At 38.8% G+C, this 19862-nt stretch overlaps 2 protein-coding genes across 7 annotated transcripts in view; one reads left to right on the forward strand and one right to left on the reverse strand.

The window, feature by feature from the left end:
* Window positions 1-19862, reverse strand: part of LOC752157 (MYCBP-associated protein) — a 46764-nt gene that overhangs the window by 9866 nt on the left and 17036 nt on the right. For all 5 annotated transcript variants that reach the window (XM_030985707.1, XM_030985688.1, XM_030985695.1 and 2 more), the window contains exons 2-12: window positions 9375-9532; window positions 7361-7529; window positions 6457-6563; window positions 5744-5915; window positions 5138-5257; window positions 4533-4596; window positions 3934-4016; window positions 3473-3594; window positions 2452-2576; window positions 1523-1751; window positions 674-937 (exon numbers count right to left, since the gene is read on the reverse strand). In XM_030985707.1, the coding sequence (XP_030841567.1) occupies window positions 674-937; window positions 1523-1751; window positions 2452-2576; window positions 3473-3594; window positions 3934-4016; window positions 4533-4596; window positions 5138-5257; window positions 5744-5915; window positions 6457-6563; window positions 7361-7529; window positions 9375-9532 (1613 nt within the window). The remainder of the gene's footprint in view (window positions 1-673; window positions 938-1522; window positions 1752-2451; window positions 2577-3472; window positions 3595-3933; window positions 4017-4532; window positions 4597-5137; window positions 5258-5743; window positions 5916-6456; window positions 6564-7360; window positions 7530-9374; window positions 9533-19862) is intronic.
* LOC100889586 lies at window positions 10320-19816 on the forward strand. Of its 2 annotated transcripts, XM_030985673.1 has the most exons (3): window positions 10320-10813; window positions 11340-19209; window positions 19736-19816. In XM_030985673.1, the coding sequence occupies exon 2, from the start codon at window positions 12576-12578 to the stop codon at window positions 18495-18497; it is 5922 nt and encodes a 1973-aa protein (XP_030841533.1). In that variant the 5' UTR covers window positions 10320-10813; window positions 11340-12575; the 3' UTR covers window positions 18498-19209; window positions 19736-19816. The 2 variants fall into 2 exon arrangements, with proteins under 2 accessions (XP_030841533.1, XP_030841528.1); XM_030985668.1 differs by lacking the exon at window positions 10320-10813 and having other exon boundaries at window positions 11033-19209.

Raw genomic sequence — 19862 nt, forward strand, 5'->3', positions numbered from 1 at the left:
TAAGGGAATTAGGAAGAATTGGTGGACCTTTAATTTATACATACAATTTGGAAACAGTAATAAGAAAAAAAAGAAGGGTAAGAGGAAAAAGGTTAAACAGTGAAAAGTAGGTAATGGATGTGTCATTTATATTGAATAAAATAAGAGTGAACATTATGAACTGCTTAAAAATTCCTGGAGGAGGATATTGACCTCTGTATAATCCACATTTTTAGACCTGGGGGGTGTTCCACAAAGATCCTAAGTCAAACTGAACTCTAAGTTGGACTTAAACATTACAGAGAGCCATTTGTAGCCTTAGAATAAAATATATTAAAAAGCAAACATTCAAGTATTTTAAACTTTTCGTAAATTCCACATTAATAATAGAAAATGTAAATGATTTTTATTCAACATTTTACACTTTTTAAAATAACTTTTACAAAATATTTTCAAAGATGTTAACAGCTTTCCATAATTGTTAAGTCCAACTTAGAGATGAGTACAACTAAGTATCTTTGGAAACACCCCCCTGGTATGCAGGAAAGCAACAGATGTCTAAGATGCAGGAAGTCTTCTCTCTTCCGACGCTGAATTATCATGACATGCTCCTCCCTATCACTGATCAATACACCATTCCCTCTCCATTTCCATTCATAACACATCCACTCAAGTATCTACATTTCCTACAAACCTCAATGTCCTTCCTCTGCTTCAAGTTCTTATCCTCCTGCAGGGCCACACCCCTCAGGGTAACCTGCAGCGCCCCACCCCCGCACACCACGGGGCGGGTATCAAGCTGCCAGCTCTCAGTGAAGATCCCAGCGTTGGGAGACTTGAAGACGAAGGGGAATCGAAGGCTCTCACCAGGGAGGAGCACCCCACTGCTGGTATTGAAGTAGAAGCGTTGGATACGAGGTGTGGAGCATCCTTCAAATGGGTTCAGCTTGGGGATTTTCTGTGAAAAACAAAATGTAAGAAGACCTTTCTTTACATATCTCTCTCTCTCTCTAAGTACCATATCGATTGACTTTGGTGATCATGCTGTTCCATAACCCTCGGTTCCTAGCCTTCTCTATTAGAACTACTCCCAGTTCTTTCACTCCTCTCTCTTCCAACAATTTCTGCAGACTGTCCATCCAAAGTATCCTCCTCCTTTCCACAATTTTCCCTGTCAAAGCAAGATTCTCTAGGCCTTCTTTACATGTAATGTGACCCATGAACTTCAACTGCCTAATCAACATCTCACGTATCATTTTCCTTTGCACTCCAGCTCGTCTAAGAACCTCCTCGTTACTAAACCCTTCTGAATGATAACACCATATTCATTTACTAGAAGTTATTGTCAGCCTTATCTACTCTACACAATCTTTCTGTTTGTCCTTCTGTTTTAGTCTAGTACTCTGTAAAGGCTGTGTTGATCTTCCCCTACTTACAAATAATATTTTACCTCACAAGTCACAACTCTGTTATCAATAACTATGTCAACATTATTCCAGATGCATGTTATAATTTTCCTTTCATCTAAATATCATCAACTCACCTTCCAGTCATAATAGATGGTCGTAGTGCCATCGTTAACCAGCTCCAAGTGGGATGTAGTCCTCACTCCAGCAAAGGCTTCAAAAGTCACTCTGGAGCTACAGGCGATCTGTCCCTTATGACTGGTGCTGTCCCCAGTCCAGCGTGCGGGGTAACCATTGAACTGCAGAGATGGACCAATGATGGGCTCAGGAATGGTCTCCTCAGGCATCTCACTCTCGTTAGGGTTCCTGTTCAAGGAAATAAATAAAAGTATTTATTGTTGTTACTCTCTTCAGACAAGTAACAGTTAATATGAAAGTGTTCTTCATCAGAAATGCATCTCTAGTTATTCAACAACCTTGTGAAAAGACAATTTAGCCTCAGAACATATTCCTTAAAGGCATTATTTAACAATGTTTCCAGTTTTACAAATCTGAGATGCATGGCCCTACGTGTTATCGGTGTCAGTGATATGATATAATATTGAAGCCCTAAAAAAAAAGATCATGAAGAGCCTCAAAAAAATTAAAAATCTTTGAGTGACTGGTTTTACCATTCTCATTTTCCCCAATAGACTGTAGTGTTATAAAAAACATTGGGAAAACGATTTTTGAAATTCCTATCATAAATATCTTGATAATCAGACAGACGATTGGCTTGTAAAAATCATGGGATTCCTGACTGACCTAAAGGTTAATAATTATGATTGCAGCATGAGCTCAATCCACGACTTTGTTCAGAATCTATTAAAAGACAAAGATACCCAATCCCTTTAATCAAAAGAATTATTCCGCCTCCATATAAAGAAATAACACTGTGATAGTATATTACTAGAAAGAAGTTCTAGCATTACAAATTTCCTTCTTGCCCTAATTCTAGTAAGCAGATATCATTTGAAGCCGATCATCCTGCACACACATCGATGAAAGTATTCAAAGATTATCTTACACATCATGGTCTCCTCCATTGCCAATCTTGAAGGTGCCTACATCATCAGAGGTGGACCGAGTCCAGACTTCTAACTTCTTCTGCTTAGGATTGTTGGTGCCAATCACTTGAAGACCTTCCAGATCCTACAACACAACAAAGATTTCAAATGAAGCAAACCATATTCAAAATACTTATCACACTTAAAGTTATTAATAATATAATTTATTAAAGCCCCTCTGCAATAGTTTGACCAGGAGGGATTAGACCTCCCTGCATGGTCACTGACAGGTTGTTATTTCATCAAATCAACTCTTAATTAACATAAGAAAAAGAGGATCATTTGGGACCAATGGTCACCGATTAGGCATTGTTTGCTATATAGAGGGCGCAAGTAGCTTTAAGTGGTGCAGTGGGGCTTTAAAGAACTGATCAGACTCTTCAATATACCGGTATTCCAACCTTTAACTTGTCCATTTCTTGTTTATAAAAAGGTATTTAACCCGTTGAAAAATAACCCACACATTAATTAGGCTGGAATCTATGGAATATGTCTGTTCTACAAAAATCTAGTCATGTCAAACAGGTTGACACGACTAAAGGCATCGTTTAACAATGACAAATCTGAGATGGATGGCCCTACGTGTTATCAATGCCTGTGATATGGTGTAATATTGAAGCCCTAACAAAATTGCGCTTCAAAATGATCATGAAGTGCCTCAAAAAAGTAAAAATCTTTGAGTGACCGGTTTTACCATACTCATTTCCCATAGTAGACTGTAGTGTTATAAAAACTGTTAGGAAAACGAAAAATGAAATTTCATTTCCAATCATAAATATATTCATAATCAGACAGGCGATCGGCTTGTAAAAGCCATGGGATTCCTGGCTGACCTAAAGGTTTATAATTATGATTGCAGTGCATATGAGCTAAATCCAGGATTTTGTTTCAGAATCTGAGGCAATGTTACCGAGTCACTTTAATCAGTAGGGGAAAAACAACAATCTTAACATTTCTCATAGGGTTAGTAAGGGCACTTACAGGTTTGAATGGATCAAGCTCATCAATGACATGCTGAAGCTGTCTCTTCCTATCCTTGAGATACTGAGAGCGCTTCCAAGGATAGTGAACGGGAGAGGCTCGACCTTCAGGCCATGCAATACCTACAATCACAAGACAAATAGTGATCAATCAAACTGTAGCGATCTTGTTTCCTATACTGCTGCACCAAGCTCATTTTTCATGTTCATGTTAAAGCTACTTTAAAAAAAAAATCATTATAGAAATTTGAAAGAATGATGAGAAACGAGGGTGAAAGTTTCAGTAAATATCTGAATGTCAATCTTAGATTCTGCAGTTTCAATGATTCTTAAACTCATCTTCAATCTATATATATATATATATATATATATATATATATATATATATGCTCACATACACCTATTATAGTTTAGAATTATGATAAAAGAGAATAGAATCTATTTTGTATATATTGTACTCACCCATTTCACTCTTAGTGAGTTTTGAGTATCCAATGTGCTCTACTGGAGGTGGGTAGCCTCTCTCTGTCTGGCTCATGGTCATACTGAAAAATTAGAAAAGGTTATTATCATGGATAAAAGAGAGAAATATACCACTATAATTATTTAAGTAATTACTATGAATAGCATTTGGCCTGACCCTGAGTGTCCAATAAATCAAAATCAGTTCATCTATACTTCATGCTACAGACGAAATAAAAAAGAATGCAAAGTGCAGATAACAATAATAATAATTTGTAAAAAATCTGAAATTCAAAATCATATTGCATTTTGAGCAGAATACTAACTTTAAAATGGTTGGGGTGGTAGACCGAAGAGTACGGTATGTGACCAAGAAGGCTTCTTCTAAATCTTTGTATTTGTCTAAGCTTCTTTGCTCTGGAACCTAAAGGGTTCTAGGTACTATGCATTCCTAGGATTTAAAAAGAGTACATCTACGAGTCAAATAAAGTATAATTCTTATAACTCATGTTTAGCTCATATGATTATGACTATAATTTAATGCTTTTATCTAGGAACAAACATAAATGGACAGTTTTCACATTCAAACGTTAACTTACTGTATGCCGGTCAAGTCATCTCCAAATCTCTCCTGCTGTTTCCAAAATTCACTGCCAACACGATCTGGAACAATGAAAATAAATGAAAACATATACTATTCATTAAAAGCAATTGCTTAGAAATTCTCACAAGAAACTACACCGTTGATGTCTCTTTGTTATGAATGTATGAAATATCATCAATAATATTTCTATTTCTTTTTCTTGAAGATATTTTAGACACTTCTACATCTCTGTCTAATTCACTGATTTATTTTATATCTTGAAATGTTTCATTTGTCAGAACATCAACATAAAAATATACAAAACATGTGTTACATTTGTTTTGTAGAAAATAAACAATGATGCTGTTGTACACATTTACAACTTTTAATTCAAAGAGACATTGTAATTCTTAATCTGACATTTTATAACAAAACAAAATATATCATAATAAGGCATCTGACTGCAACAGGTTTTAATTACCACACCTCCAATCACATATTTTTATCAGAATTTATAATGTGCAAAACGTAGAAGAGAGTCAAGAAGCCTGCAAGGTAATTCCCTTCTATATCAAAAGACACAAGTCTGAGAGCCATTCTCTGTTGATTGTTTTAACTTACATCCTTTGCCATAGTCCATGGCAGGTATAGCTCTGTCAATGATATAACGTTCCTCCTGGGTCTGCCTATACTCCTCAGCTTGATTCATGACCAGTGTCTCTGGTGGCTTCTGAAGGAGATCTGGTAACAAATGGCAGAGGAAAAGAGAACATTGATAGAATAATATTCTTAATCATTCTATAGGATCTTTTATTCTCACCTGCATTTTGAAGCATTTACAAAAATTATATATGCCTAGTGTAGATATTTCATTATCACTTCATAATGACATGATGAAATATGAAGCAAGATCATATAGTCAACATAAACAATACTTTATTTACCCTTTACAATACTTTATTTACAATACTTTATTTACCCTTTACAATACTGTATTTTATTTACAAGACTTTACATACTTTATTTAGCCTTTACATACTAATTCATAAACATATTACTAGTGATCCAGTATGATTTTTAACATTTCAGAATAGATGTATGCAGATGTCAAAAACAGGATAAAATCTGTTGAATACTGCACACAAAAATGATGACAGACGTATTCTCCTCTGATAGTACCACACATGTAATTTATTGTGAAAGTGGAAAGTAGTCTAGTACACTTACTCGAGATATAACCCTGAGTCTTCTTCCTCTCAAACATCTTCTGTTGCCAGTTAATAAGCGCTTGGTTTTCATCCATGTACGGGTCTCGAGGTTTGGGTTCCACCTTCTTACTGAACTCTGGTTTGACTGCTGGTGTCCTTGGGCGGGGCTCTATCGGATGGTCCTCGGCCATCTAGAGAGGGCAAAGGTCACATAGATTATTCATTAAAATGGCACTCTGACAAACACAAAAATGTGTTTAGGGAATCATCAAATGATGAAAGTAGTTTTTATAAGGTTGCAGTTTAAAATTTTGTAGCGCTTAAAGGGATTGGGTAACTTTGTCTCAGATTCTGAAATAAAATCCTGAAGTTTTATTAAGCGTTACATAAAAGCTAAATAATATTAATATTTAATATTATTATTAAACCTTTAGGTCAGTCAGGAACCCCATGACTTTTACAAGCCTGATTATCAAGATATTTATGATTTGAAAACTAAATTCAAAAATTTGTTTTCTTAACAGTTTTTATAACAATACTTTTTTTTGGGAAAAACAAGTATGGTAAAACCAGTTACTCAAAGATTTCTTTTTGGAGGCACTTCATGATCATCTTGAAGCGCAATTTTTTTTAGGGATTCAATATTACACCATATCACAGACACTGATAACACGTAGGGCCATGCATCTCAGATTTAACATTGTTAAACCATGCCTTTAATGCAGGACTTACCTCCATGTGACCATGGTATACAGCCTCCATCTTGAATCCTTCTACCGTCCCTAGGATGCTATGAGGCATTATGTTCCCAGTGGAATCAAACCGTGGTCCTCCAGCACCTAAAATATACCAATAAAGAATTACAGAGAGGTAATGTTTTGATTTCTTCAATACTCTTTTTGTGACAATCTTGTTGTAAATATTTGTTTGCTAATTACATTATATTTCTATTTTTTGGACGGCGACATTTTGATGGCAATATTCAAATCATTGTTCTATCTTTTCACAGACCTGCCAACCTCTGGAGTTCAAAAACTGTATTCTTTAGTGTCAAAAGTTGTATTTTACTGACAAAAGTTGTATTCTTGAAAATAAACACGGATTGTTACGTGGATCAATGCCTCTTAAAGTTTCTACCTACAGGAAGAATTTTTTTTATTGATCATTGGTTGAATATGCATTATTTCGTCACGACTGGCGTGTTCGAATAACCAATAAACATCCCCAAATTGCCGATGTGAGATGCTTGTAGGATACTTTACAGGACAGAATGGACATTTTGACATTGAAAATGGCGGACGCACACACAAAATATTAATAAAATTGAAAAAAAAAAAAAAAAAAAAAAAAAAATTGAAAATCGTATTTTATTAAGAAAAATTGTACTGTCGTATTTGCTTCTAAAAGTCGTACTAAATACGACTAAATCGTACTGATTGGCAGGTCTGTTTTCATCAACAGGACCCCCCCCCCCCCAAAAAAAAAAAGCAACAACAAACAACAACAAAAAAATGTTAATGGGGGATGGATACCGTAATGTAAGATTAATAAATTTTTGGTTTTAAAAAGATGTTGTTAAACATCACATACCATTCATTTCTTCTGCATGCTATTGACATAATTTTATGCTACATACCGATATAGTCCTCCTTCACAAGAGGGGCATTGGGTGGTGCAGGCTTGGCGATAAGGATGGGTCTAGTCTTGGGTTTGTCCAACTCAGACTGCGGTTTCATCTTCCGTACCGTCACCGGCTTAGAGGAGGGGCGGACCTTAGGTGACTGGGGAGGCTTTGGAGCTCGCAGCTGTAATAGAGAAAGAAGACAATTGTTCTCAGAGATACCTTTCCATGAAGATACTGGCAAATCATGCTACTTGTATAATGAAGATTTCTAGGGAAAAAAGTTGCGGATATCATCTCATTCATTCTTTCATTATAAACGTACCACTATGAGAATAAAATGAAGAAGCATGCTTTGAGAAGAGTTATTCACAGTCCCATGGGCAATACGGTAGCATTGATGTGAAATAGTTGCAAAATCATATGGAAACCAACATAACAATGAAAACAGTAGTGAGTGAATTTCTATCGGGATTAAAAAAAAGTAATCAGGGTTTTAGTAAAGTCTGTTTTTCTTCAACAACCCCCCCCCCCCCCCCTCCCCCTTGAGTAAAAATAAAAAAGGATTTTGGGGGAAAAAAATGTCATTTAACAATATTCCCCTCTTTTGAGAAAGAAATTTGGGGAAAAATAGGAACAATAGGGAAAATAATTATTGGGAAACCAATTTAAATCTGGTAATTATCAGGCTTGAGTTAAAACACTTATATTTAAAAAAAAAAATGATAATCATACACTGATAATCATTCCCTTTTCACACTATTTAAACAAAAAACATTTAAAGACAAGTTTATACACGATTTAAACTAGATGGAATTCGACTGCGCGCAGTCGAAAATGATGCCTCCGTCATAGAGCAATTTTACAAACCAAAACAGAAGAAATTTTTCAAATTCAAGTTCAATTGTAATCCATTAACAGGTTCTCAGAATATCGTGATTACAAACAATTTCTCATATACATATATGACCCTTTGAACTTTGACCTCATGATCCTAATATCTACTCAGCTCATTGGCTCTGCAAGATATCCAGAGTTAAATAGTAAACCATCTGTCAGTTCTAATGAGAATGCGTTCACAAGCTATTTTTGCATACATAATGAGCCCATGACCTTGGACCTTATGAACCAAGAATCTACACAGTTCATTGGCTCTGCAAGATACATAAATGATCTAAGTTTGGCAGGAATCCATCAATCTGTTCTAATGATAACGCGATCACAAGCTGTTTTTGCATACATAATGGGCGCTGTGACCTTTGACCTTTGACCTCGTTACCCAAAATCTAATAAGTTCATCGGCTCTGCAAGTAACATACATGACCTAAGTTTGGCAGGAATCCATCAATCGGTTCTTGAGATAACGCGATCACAAGCTGTTTTTGCATACATAATGAGCCCTGTGACCTTTGACCTTTGACCTCGTGACCCCAAAATCTAATCAGTTCATTGGCTCTGCAAGATACATACATGACCAAAGTTTGGCAGGAATCCATCTATCGGTTCTTCAGATAACGCGATCACGAGCCGTTTTGCATACATAATGAGCCCTGTGACCTTTGACCTTTGACCTCGTGACCCCAAAATCTAATCAGTTCATTGGCTCTGCAAGATACATACATGACCAAAGTTTGGCAGGAATCCATCTATCGGTTCTTCAGATAACGCGATCACGAGCTGTTTTTGCATACATAATGAGCCCTGTGACCTTTGACCTTTGACCTCGTGACCCCAAAATCTAATCAGTTCATCGACTTTGCTAGATACATATATGACCAAAGTTTGGTAGGAATCCATTGATCCGTTCTTCAGATAACGTGATCACGAGAACGGGACGTACGTACAGACGTACGTACAGACGTACGGACGGACGGACGGACGGACGGACAACCCGAAAACATAATGCCTCCGGCTACTTCGTAACGGAGGCATAAAAAAGGTGAGGGTTAATATTCTGATGAGATTCCCCTCCCCCTGTCAGCTTTGTTTTCCCTTTGTTGAAAGTTGTATGAATAGTACGATATCTGACCTTAGCAAACTCCTGGGGGTCGATGGCGAGTGCCTGAATGTCCTCTCCATTGATAACCTGTTTACTAGGGGGTATCACCTCCTCTTCCGTCTGACTCTGGGAATTGTTTGGACTTGAAGGTTTCTCCGGTGTAAACACACGATTCCTCTTCTGCTTGTCTGTAATAGAGACAAAAGAGAGAGAGAGAGATCAATGTACGCACTAGCTATATAAATACTTAATGATAGAATTAATCGAATTACTACATTTCATTTTGATTTCCATGAATTCTACAAAAAAACATACAAATCCCAAGCATCTACAATATTGACAAAATTTCCACATGAAATAACACTAAAATATAAACTTGTTCTTTGTTGGTGGAAAAAGTAGTTTTTCATTTTTAGTTATGATACAAGTACATGATGTATATGACCATCACTTATCTATCTCAAAACTGAACAAGCTAATTACTCAATTGTAAAGTCAGCCATTTTGATCCATGGTAGAACTAGCCTTTTGACAAGGCCTCTTGACTCTGGCTATTTTCCACCCCAATCAGCAGCTGAGATGAACCTAGAGACCCGGGGTGAACGCCCGATCGAGTGGCTTTAGCCGCGAGGGCTTTTGTACTCTAGCTTTTACTGCTCTTCATGAATTCTTCATAACTTTGGATTTAATGACCAATCACAAAGCCATCTCCCAGTTGGCTTCGTTCGTGATTCGTTCATTATCAAAACATGTAAGAAAAGGTAAAAATTTGAAATAAGTTTTGCTTATGAGATGAACGTATAAATGATAGATACAAACTATCACATTCAAATCTATTTTTCATGCAAAATTACAATAAAATAGGAAGCATTTGATAGAAATGTGAATGGCGATAGTCGAGAACCATGAACAATGAAATGTAAAAAAAATCCTACTTCTGGAATTTTCTCATTCATAACCAATATAAGTTGTGGCTGCCGCCAGAATTTGTCATTAGTATTTTTAATTTTTGTTCATAGCACCACCTATTTTACATGTGCATCGCCCTTTAAGTAATTTGTCTTTGTTACTTAAGAAAGATTTACAGCGCATGCCTAGCGCGGGTCAATGTCAATAAAAGGCCTACAAACACATTTTTAGTACGCACGAGAAAATAGTTCCATACATTCAAGCATAAGAAATAAGTTATTATCATTAATTATGTACTGAAATGTAAAGTAATGTTCATTGAAATGCGAATAACATTAGTAAATTCTGTCAAAATTAAATCGTTGGTCGTTTTAAGTAAAATTCCAGTTGGACAAATTATTTGATATCCGTGTGCCGATAAGTTCGGTGAACGCGTTGACCCTTGGCTTTTCTGAATTACGACCTGGCCCAAGCAATACGTGTTTTGTGGGGTCTTCAAGAAACGCCAAAGTTTCAAGGTATATTTTGCTGCCCAAGGATGGAAAAGTCCTGCCAACGAGGTATGTTATGGCAGAAATGTATTTAGAACAATTTCATATTACTTACATGATCTATCAGTTTGTAATTTTGATACATTATAAGTGTTTTTTCATGTTGTGATTAGTAGCGTTCAGTGAGCTAGTTTTCCACACACGTGAGATTGTTTACATCTAACACTAAATTATGGAAAGCCATTTGAATATTTCATGTTTGAGTAATTATTCATGAATAATTACTCTCTGTAAATCAGTAGCATATAAAACTTGCTTTTATATTCATAGTCTTAACTAGTATGCTCTTAATGCATGTTTATCAAATTTCTCGTAAGAGACTTGTAGCTCATATCATAAATGTTTTATCATGAACCCTTTTTATACTCATTCTGACAAATCATATCTGTATGAACAACTCTCGTTAAGAACATCTATCTGGTTTATCAACTCTTTAAATTGACAAGTAATCTGTATATTTACTTGTGTACATATATTTGTATCTTTCGCACGGTATTTATTATTCTGTGCTATTTTATACTTTTTATGTTCACAGTTTTCACGGCACTGTTCATCACTGTTACTTTGTTTTGACAATCGTTAAGTCAAATAAAGACATTCGTCACCAGAAAATGAACATCCGTTTCAACGTTGAGTTATTTTGATCCTGCGGCAGCAACAGTGAAAACTCGGATGGACATGACACCTGAGAAATCCATAATTGGATCAACTACTCAAGCCAAATATTTGATGTGATGTCTGGAACTGCATTCGTCCTCACCTGGCCACTAAGGAAGCTGACGAGGAACTCGGCAAGACACGGGCAATCAAACGGCTTGGAGGTTGATCATCGCTCAAGGATGTCAGGTTCATTTTCATCAAAATAATTGAAGATTGAAATCAAAGAAAGAACACTAGAACATTTATATGCGATTGAAATTTCTCGTTTGGAAACTTAAGCAATAAACAAGCTAAAGATTGATTTAGGCTTGCATATCAACTTCTCGAGAGAATTTCAGATTTAAAACCTTTAAGATCTCTAACAGAGTCTTGGTTCGTATCCCAGAATTGTAACAGCTATTTATTCTGATTTGTTTGGATAACGTAATTTAAAACAACATAAGACTTGATTCCCTTATGATGTTTGGGATTTAAATTTTCAGCTAAGATTATAATTTTCTTAAAATACTTATCTAACGAGTGGAGATAAGTTTACAGAATTTGTTATGTGTATGTAACATCTCATCAAGAATAACCTTGTGTGTGCACTTATAGATGATTTTGAGACAAAATAACATGATCAAGTTCATTTGAAAGGATATTTTTTTTATTAAGATTGAAAAAATTTCTAAACTAAAAAGAAACTGATTACCGATAGTGTTTTCCTTTAAGAACAAGGGAACAAAAGGTCATAATAATTTGAAATTGATTAGAAATCGGGTTACCTTGTTGATATTGGAATTGATTTGGATTCATGATAATATCATTAATTCTATGCTACGTTTGATATTTTTATTATTTCAAAGCTTGAATGTATCGAATTGTATGTCCTGCGTAGCGCTGTGTTTTTATCGTGCCCGAATTGAGATTTGGGTTAAAGCAGTTATCTTTGCTATTTGTTATCAGCTACTGCCATTTGCTGTTACCAGCCCACTCCCACACGCCCATTTCTATTTCACTTCCAAACTTTGATTCAAATTCAAACTTCAAATTTCGGTCAAGATTATTTAAATTTGATCTCAAATACTGATTTTCTCGTTGGTTTATTTACCTCAAAAATATATCGTTCAATATGGAAGGGCAACAACCAACTGAAAATAACTTGACTACTGACTCGACTAACTTACCTCCTGAAACACTTCGCCGCTCCACTCGTCCTGTCAAATTGACAGAGAAAGCATTGCAGAATAAAGAAGACGACCTTCAAGGTAAGTTTTTTGTTGAACATATAGATTTGCATTCGATCATACAATCTACTCGAAATAGCTTATTGTCTCAAAACATTGATGGTGATAGCTTAGCAGTGAATAAGCTTGACATTACTGCTAGGCTCAATTCTTTGAAGGAGATATTTGTTGAGCTAAAAAGGCTCAATGAAGACTCCATTGATGATGAGGTTATTGAGGCAATGGATGAATCTTCTATTTCTGTTCGTAATATCTTATCGGATATTGATAAGGTATCCAACATGTCTTCTTCTAGACAACCATCAATTCGGTTGGCGCACTCAACACAATCACGACTCTCGAGGACATCTTCCAGATCGTCACGACGAGTTGCAGTCGCAGCAGAAGCCGCTGCATTACAAGAAGAGCTTACAGCCCAGAAGCTTCAAAATGAACGGGAAAAGGAGCTCGAAAGAATGGAACTTGAGGAAGAAATGAGGAGGAAGCAAGTAGTTTTCAAAATGTCCGAGCTGAAAAGACAACTAGAAGAGGAAAGACTACAAGGCAAGCTCAAGGCACAAGAAGCAATTATGAGAGTCTACGATGAAGAAGATGGAACCAGCACAGTCTCTTCTTCATCCTCGCGTGGAGGTAAAACTGTTGTCAAAAAGATCGAAGATCAGCCAAATCCAACTGATGTGATCCCAAGGGCATCTCCCAAGTTAGAAAGCAAATTGATTGATGAACCAGCCTCCATCGTGTCACAGCAAGCGCAAGTAGTGCTTGATCCCCAAGCTCCGATGTTCCAGCCAAGATCACCAGTTTTAGATCTCGCTGATGCCTTGGCTCAGAGTCGTCTACCCGTTCCGGAGCCGCCAATATTCACTGGAGACCCACTCCAATATCCAGATTGGGTGTCGGCTTTCACTACTCTGGTAGAGCGAAGAGGCATCCCTCCTGGTGAAAAAATTCACTACCTTCGAAGGTATCTTGGTGGTCCAGCAAAGGAGGCAGTCAGTGGCTACTTTCTCCTGAGGTCAGAAAATGCATTTGAGCAAGCAAAGAGCACCCTTCAAAAGAGGTTTGGCAATCCATTTGCTATTGCTGAAGCCTTTCGGACAAAGTTGGATGTGTGGCCCAAGATAACCAGCAAGGATCACAATGGGCTGCAGCGGTTTGCAGACTTCCTTCAACAGTGTCTGGTAGCCAAGGCTGAGATTGTCGATCTCAACATTCTGGATGATATACGAGAGATCAACCGAATGGTTGCTCGACTACCAGATCATATCGTCCATAGATGGAATCGCTCGGTGGCACAGACAAAAAGGGAGCGACTTTGTTATCCTAGGTTTGCTGACTTCGTTTCTTTCATTGGGAACGAAGCAGACATTGCTAATGATCCTCTGCTCACTGTGGATGTTGGCAAGACTAGAGAGAGAAAACAGGAAACCGCAGTCTCAAAACGGGTAACCCTCTCTACGTCTGGCTCAACTTCACAGAAGCAATGTCTGTTGTGCAAGAGACAAAATCATTCCCTGAATGACTGTCGGGAATTCCTTCGGAAAGACATGTCCCAGAGAAAGGATTTCATCAAAAATGAAAGACTTTGCTATGGCTGTCTTGAAAAAGACCATATGTCTAAATATTGCCAAAGCAGACTGGTCTGCAAGAAGTGCAGTAAAAGGCATCCAAGCTGCCTTCATGAGGACCAAAGAGATTCGAACAAGGCCAACTTGGCATCAAGCCAACCGAAGGAAGCTCAAACCGCATCAACCTCAAATCCTCAAGCTGTAACGCACAAAGTACAAGGCGATGAACGTAGTGACCTTACATCAATGATTGTGCCTGTGTACCTTTCTAGTACAGAGAGGCCTGACAAGGAGGTTCTAGTGTATGCACTACTAGACTCCATGTCAAACACCACCTTCCTTTCCGAAGATGTCGGCCAAGACCTGGATGTACAATCCCAGCCTGCCACATTGTCGTTGACAACTTTGACAGATGAGATATCGATCTCAACCTTCAAGTATGACAATCTTCGTGTCAGAGGTTTTTATTCCTCGGAGAAAATTCGTCTACCCTCCACATTTACTAGGCAGTCTATCCCTCTGGACGACAGTCATATCCCGACTCCAGAAACTGCCTCCAAGTGGCCTCATCTCGTGTGTGTGCAGGATATGATAGCGCCAAAACAAGACTGTCCTGTCGGTCTTCTGATTGGCTACAATTGTGCACAGGCCCTTGCTCCTCTGACGTCAGTCCGAGGCCAAAATGGTGAGCCGTATGCTGTCCAAACAGACCTTGGTTGGAGTATTGTTGGAGGTCAGTCTGACTTGTCCAACAGCTTCGATTCGTTTGGCCACACATACAGGACAGTCAGCATGAAGGTAGAGGCCCCGATCGATATCAAGAAGGTGACATTCGCTTACCAGTCTCCCTTAAAGGAAGCGACTGCATCGGATTTCCTTCAGCTCATGGAAAGGGACTTCCAAGAAGCTGAACAAGCTGATGCAATGTCACAAAATGACAAAAAATTCATTCAAGTTGTCACCGAAGGTTTACGCCAGAGAGAGGATGGGTTCTATGAGATGCCTCTTCCATTCAAGAAAGGACCGCCATCTCTTCCGAACAATCGACAGGCTGCTTTGGGTCGATTAGCAGGTCTCAAGAAACAGTTCCTGAAGAAACCTGAATATCACAGTCACTACAAGGTATTCATGAAGGAGATCTTGGCACGCGGTGATGCAGAGATGGTCGGTGATAGTAGTGACAAAGGCTTGTGGTATATTCCTCACCATGGGGTATATCACCCTAAGAAGCCTGGCAAGGTCAGGGTTGTATTCGATTGTAGCGCCAGGTATCTTGGGACAAGCCTCAATGACCATCTCCTGCAAGGCCCTGACTTGATTAATCCTCTCATCGGTGTCCTGTTGAGATTTCGCCAAGGTCCTGTGGCATTCATGTGCGATGTGGAGAAGATGTACCACCAGTTTAAGGTTGCAGATCCACATCAAAACTATCTGCGTTTCTTGTGGTGGGAGGATGGGGATCTCTCCAAGACCCCAGTAGATCATAGGATGAAGGTCCACCTCTTTGGGGCAACCTCATCTCCGGGCTGTGCCAACTTTGGCTTAAAACAGATTGCGGAGGACCACAAGAAACTCGGTGACCGTGCAGCCAACTTCCTCCAGAGGAACTTTTATGTCGATGATGGCCTAAAAAGCATGTCTTCTGAACAGGAAGCAGCTGTGCTAATCAAGGACGCTACTCAAATGTGTGCTAAAGGCAATCTACGTCTGCACAAATTTGTGTGCAATAGCAAGGACGTAACCAGCACCATTCCAAAATCGGAACGTGCCACTGTCACGAATGCAAGTGTTCAGCTAGGTGAACAAACCTCACCAATCGAAAGAGCTCTTGGGCTTCAGTGGTGCGTCAGTTCTGATGAGTTCTGCTTCCGACTTACTCTGAAGGATCAACCCCTCACTCGACGAGGTATTCTAGCTACAGTTGCGTCTGTATATGATCCCCTTGGTCTCATTGCACCAGTTGTCCTTGCTGGCAGAATGATTCTGCAGGAAATGTGCAAACAAAAGATGGATTGGGATCATCCCGTTCCTGACTATCTTCGGACAAGATGGGAAATATGGAGACAGGAGATCCTGAAGCTAGAAACTGCAAAGATTCCTCGCTGCTTCCAGCCCAAAGATTTCGGAGAGGCTGAGGAAGTGGAATTGCACCACTTCTCAGATGCCTCATTATCTGGATATGGACAATGTTCATATGTCAGATTACGAAATCAAAGGGGACAAGTCCACTGCTCTCTTGCCATGGCAAAGGCGAGAGTAGCACCGCTCAAGCAGTCTACCGTCCCCAGACTGGAGCTTCAGGCAGCAACCTTATCTGCCAAGGTTGCAAAAATACTGAATAAGGAGCTAGACTACAGCTCAGTCAAGAATATCTTCTGGACCGACTCCAAGGTTGTTCTGGGTTACCTGTACAACCAGTCTAAGCGCTTCCACATGTTCGTTGCGAACAGAGTGGATTGTATTCTGAGAACCACAAGTTGTAGTCAGTGGAATTATGTTACTAGCGGTGATAATCCAGCTGACTACGCATCACGTGGACTGACAACAGAGGAACTTCTTTCGTCAAACTGGTTAGGAGGACCAGACTTCCTTTGGGAAAGTGAAGTTGCTAAGCAAGATGTCACACTAGAGGTTTCTCCTGACGACGTTGAAGTGAAGTCTTCGACAGTACATACAGTAATGTCAAAGACCAAGATTTCAACCTTTACGTCATTTGAAGATAGGTTGAACCGCTTCGCCATGTTGGACAGCGCTATTAGAGCGGTAGCTGTACTAGTGAGGTGTTGTTACAGGCGCAAGGGACATGACATAGATGATGTTGAGATCAAAAGAGTCGCTGAGAGAAATCTCCTGCATGCTGTCCAGAAAGAAGCCTTCTGTGATGAAAGACAGCAAATCAAATCTGACAAACATGCTGTGTCAAAATCTAACCGCCTGAGTCAATTAGATCCATTTCTTGACAAACAAGACCTCCTACGGGTGGGAGGACGCATGAAGAGGTCTGAAATGGTGTATGGAGCTAAGCACCCTATTATCCTTCCGAAGGGTAGTAGACTTTCCATGCTTGTCGCACTTCACTATCATGCGAAGATTTCTCACCAAGGTAGAAATATGACCATCAACGCAATCAGATCAAGTGGATACTGGATCATCGGTTGCAGAAGCATTGTCTCATCTCTGATCGGCACATGCACCCATTGCATTAGACTAAGAGGCAAGTTGGGTGGACAGAAGATGGCTGACCTTCCATGTGAACGACTTGAGCCATCGCCCCCTTTCACTTATTGCGGTCTGGACTGTTTTGGTCCATTTGTAATCAAAGAAGGGCGCAAAGAGCTCAAGCGCTATGGCCTCATCCTGACATGCATGGCAATGAGAGCCATTCATGTGGAAGTATTGGATGACATGTCATCCGATGCATTCATCAACGGACTGAGATGTTTCATTGCTATTCGAGGAAATGTAAGGCGGATTCAGTGTGACCAGGGCTCCAATTTTGTTGGAGCCAAGCATGAACTGAAACAAGCTCTCCGTGAGATGGATGCGGACCATGTCGCCCGCAATCTTCTGGAGCAGAACTGTGAGTTCAAAATGAATCCTCCTTCCTCTAGCCATATGGGAGGTGTATGGGAGAGACAAATCAGAAATGTGCGCAATGTTCTCAATGGATTATTGGAACAGTGCGGAACGCAGTTGAATGTCTCCTCTCTACGGACATTTCTCTATGAGGCCATGGCTATCGTAAACAGCCGTCCATTGAGTGTGGATAACCTGGAAAGTCCTGATGGTCCTCTTCCGTTGACTCCCAATCATGTTCTGACCATGAAATCCGGTCTTATACTGCCTCCACCTGGAAGCTTTGAAAGGGAGGACATCTATCTCCGCAAAAGATGGCGTCGAGTCCAATACTTGACACAGTTGTTCTGGACACGATGGCAGAAGGAGTACCTGCACACGCTTCAACCAAGAAAAACTTGGACTGAAAAGAAGACCAATGTGCACGTAGACGACATAGTACTCTTGAAAGATGAAGCCATTTGTCGGACAGATTGGAGAGTTGCGAGAGTCATGGAAACAATGTCCAGTGATGATGGTCTAGTCCGGAAGGTGCGACTTCTCATGGCGACCCCAGACTTGGACAAAAAAGGTAAGCCAGTAAATAAGAGGACAACTCTTGAAAGGCCAGTACACAAACTGGTAGTTTTGATCCGCAGCACCGACAAGGCGATTGAAGACTAAGCTTGACTTTAATAGCTGACATTCACTTTTACCCAGACAAATGGCTTTGACTAACCTGGACTTTCATCCTGCCCTGACATTCTAAGAAATATTTTCTCAATTTGGGGAAGACCATTTGTATTTATAAATTTTGCAAGTCGGTCAATTCCTTGTTTTGTTTCAAATAGATAGTTTTGTTGTTTGAAAAATCAGTTAGATGATTTGGGTGGGAGTGTGGCTGCCGCCAGAATTTGTCATTAGTATTTTTAATTTTTGTTCATAGCACCACCTATTTTACATGTGCATCGCCCTTTAAGTAATTTGTCTTTGTTACTTAAGAAAGATTTACAGCGCATGCCTAGCGCGGGTCAATGTCAATAAAAGGCCTACAAACACATTTTTAGTACGCACGAGAAAATAGTTCCATACATTCAAGCATAAGAAATAAGTTATTATCATTAATTATGTACTGAAATGTAAAGTAATGTTCATTGAAATGCGAATAACATTAGTAAATTCTGTCAAAATTAAATCGTTGGTCGTTTTAAGTAAAATTCCAGTTGGACAAATTATTTGATATCCGTGTGCCGATAAGTTCGGTGAACGCGTTGACCCTTGGCTTTTCTGAATTACGACCTGGCCCAAGCAATACGTGTTTTGTGGGGTCTTCAAGAAACGCCAAAGTTTCAAGGTATATTTTGCTGCCCAAGGATGGAAAAGTCCTGCCAACGAGGTATGTTATGGCAGAAATGTATTTAGAACAATTTCATATTACTTACATGATCTATCAGTTTGTAATTTTGATACATTATAAGTGTTTTTTCATGTTGTGATTAGTAGCGTTCAGTGAGCTAGTTTTCCACACACGTGAGATTGTTTACATCTAACACTAAATTATGGAAAGCCATTTGAATATTTCATGTTTGAGTAATTATTCATGAATAATTACTCTCTGTAAATCAGTAGCATATAAAACTTGCTTTTATATTCATAGTCTTAACTAGTATGCTCTTAATGCATGTTTATCAAATTTCTCGTAAGAGACTTGTAGCTCATATCATAAATGTTTTATCATGAACCCTTTTTATACTCATTCTGACAAATCATATCTGTATGAACAACTCTCGTTAAGAACATCTATCTGGTTTATCAACTCTTTAAATTGACAAGTAATCTGTATATTTACTTGTGTACATATATTTGTATCTTTCGCACGGTATTTATTATTCTGTGCTATTTTATACTTTTTATGTTCACAGTTTTCACGGCACTGTTCATCACTGTTACTTTGTTTTGACAATCGTTAAGTCAAATAAAGACATTCGTCACCAGAAAATGAACATCCGTTTCAACGTTGAGTTATTTTGATCCTGCGGCAGCAACATA

This window comes from Strongylocentrotus purpuratus, unplaced genomic scaffold, assembly GCF_000002235.5.
Source record: "Strongylocentrotus purpuratus isolate Spur 01 unplaced genomic scaffold, Spur_5.0 spur5_contig_836, whole genome shotgun sequence".
In the NCBI taxonomy this organism is placed as follows: domain Eukaryota; kingdom Metazoa; phylum Echinodermata; class Echinoidea; order Camarodonta; family Strongylocentrotidae; genus Strongylocentrotus; species Strongylocentrotus purpuratus.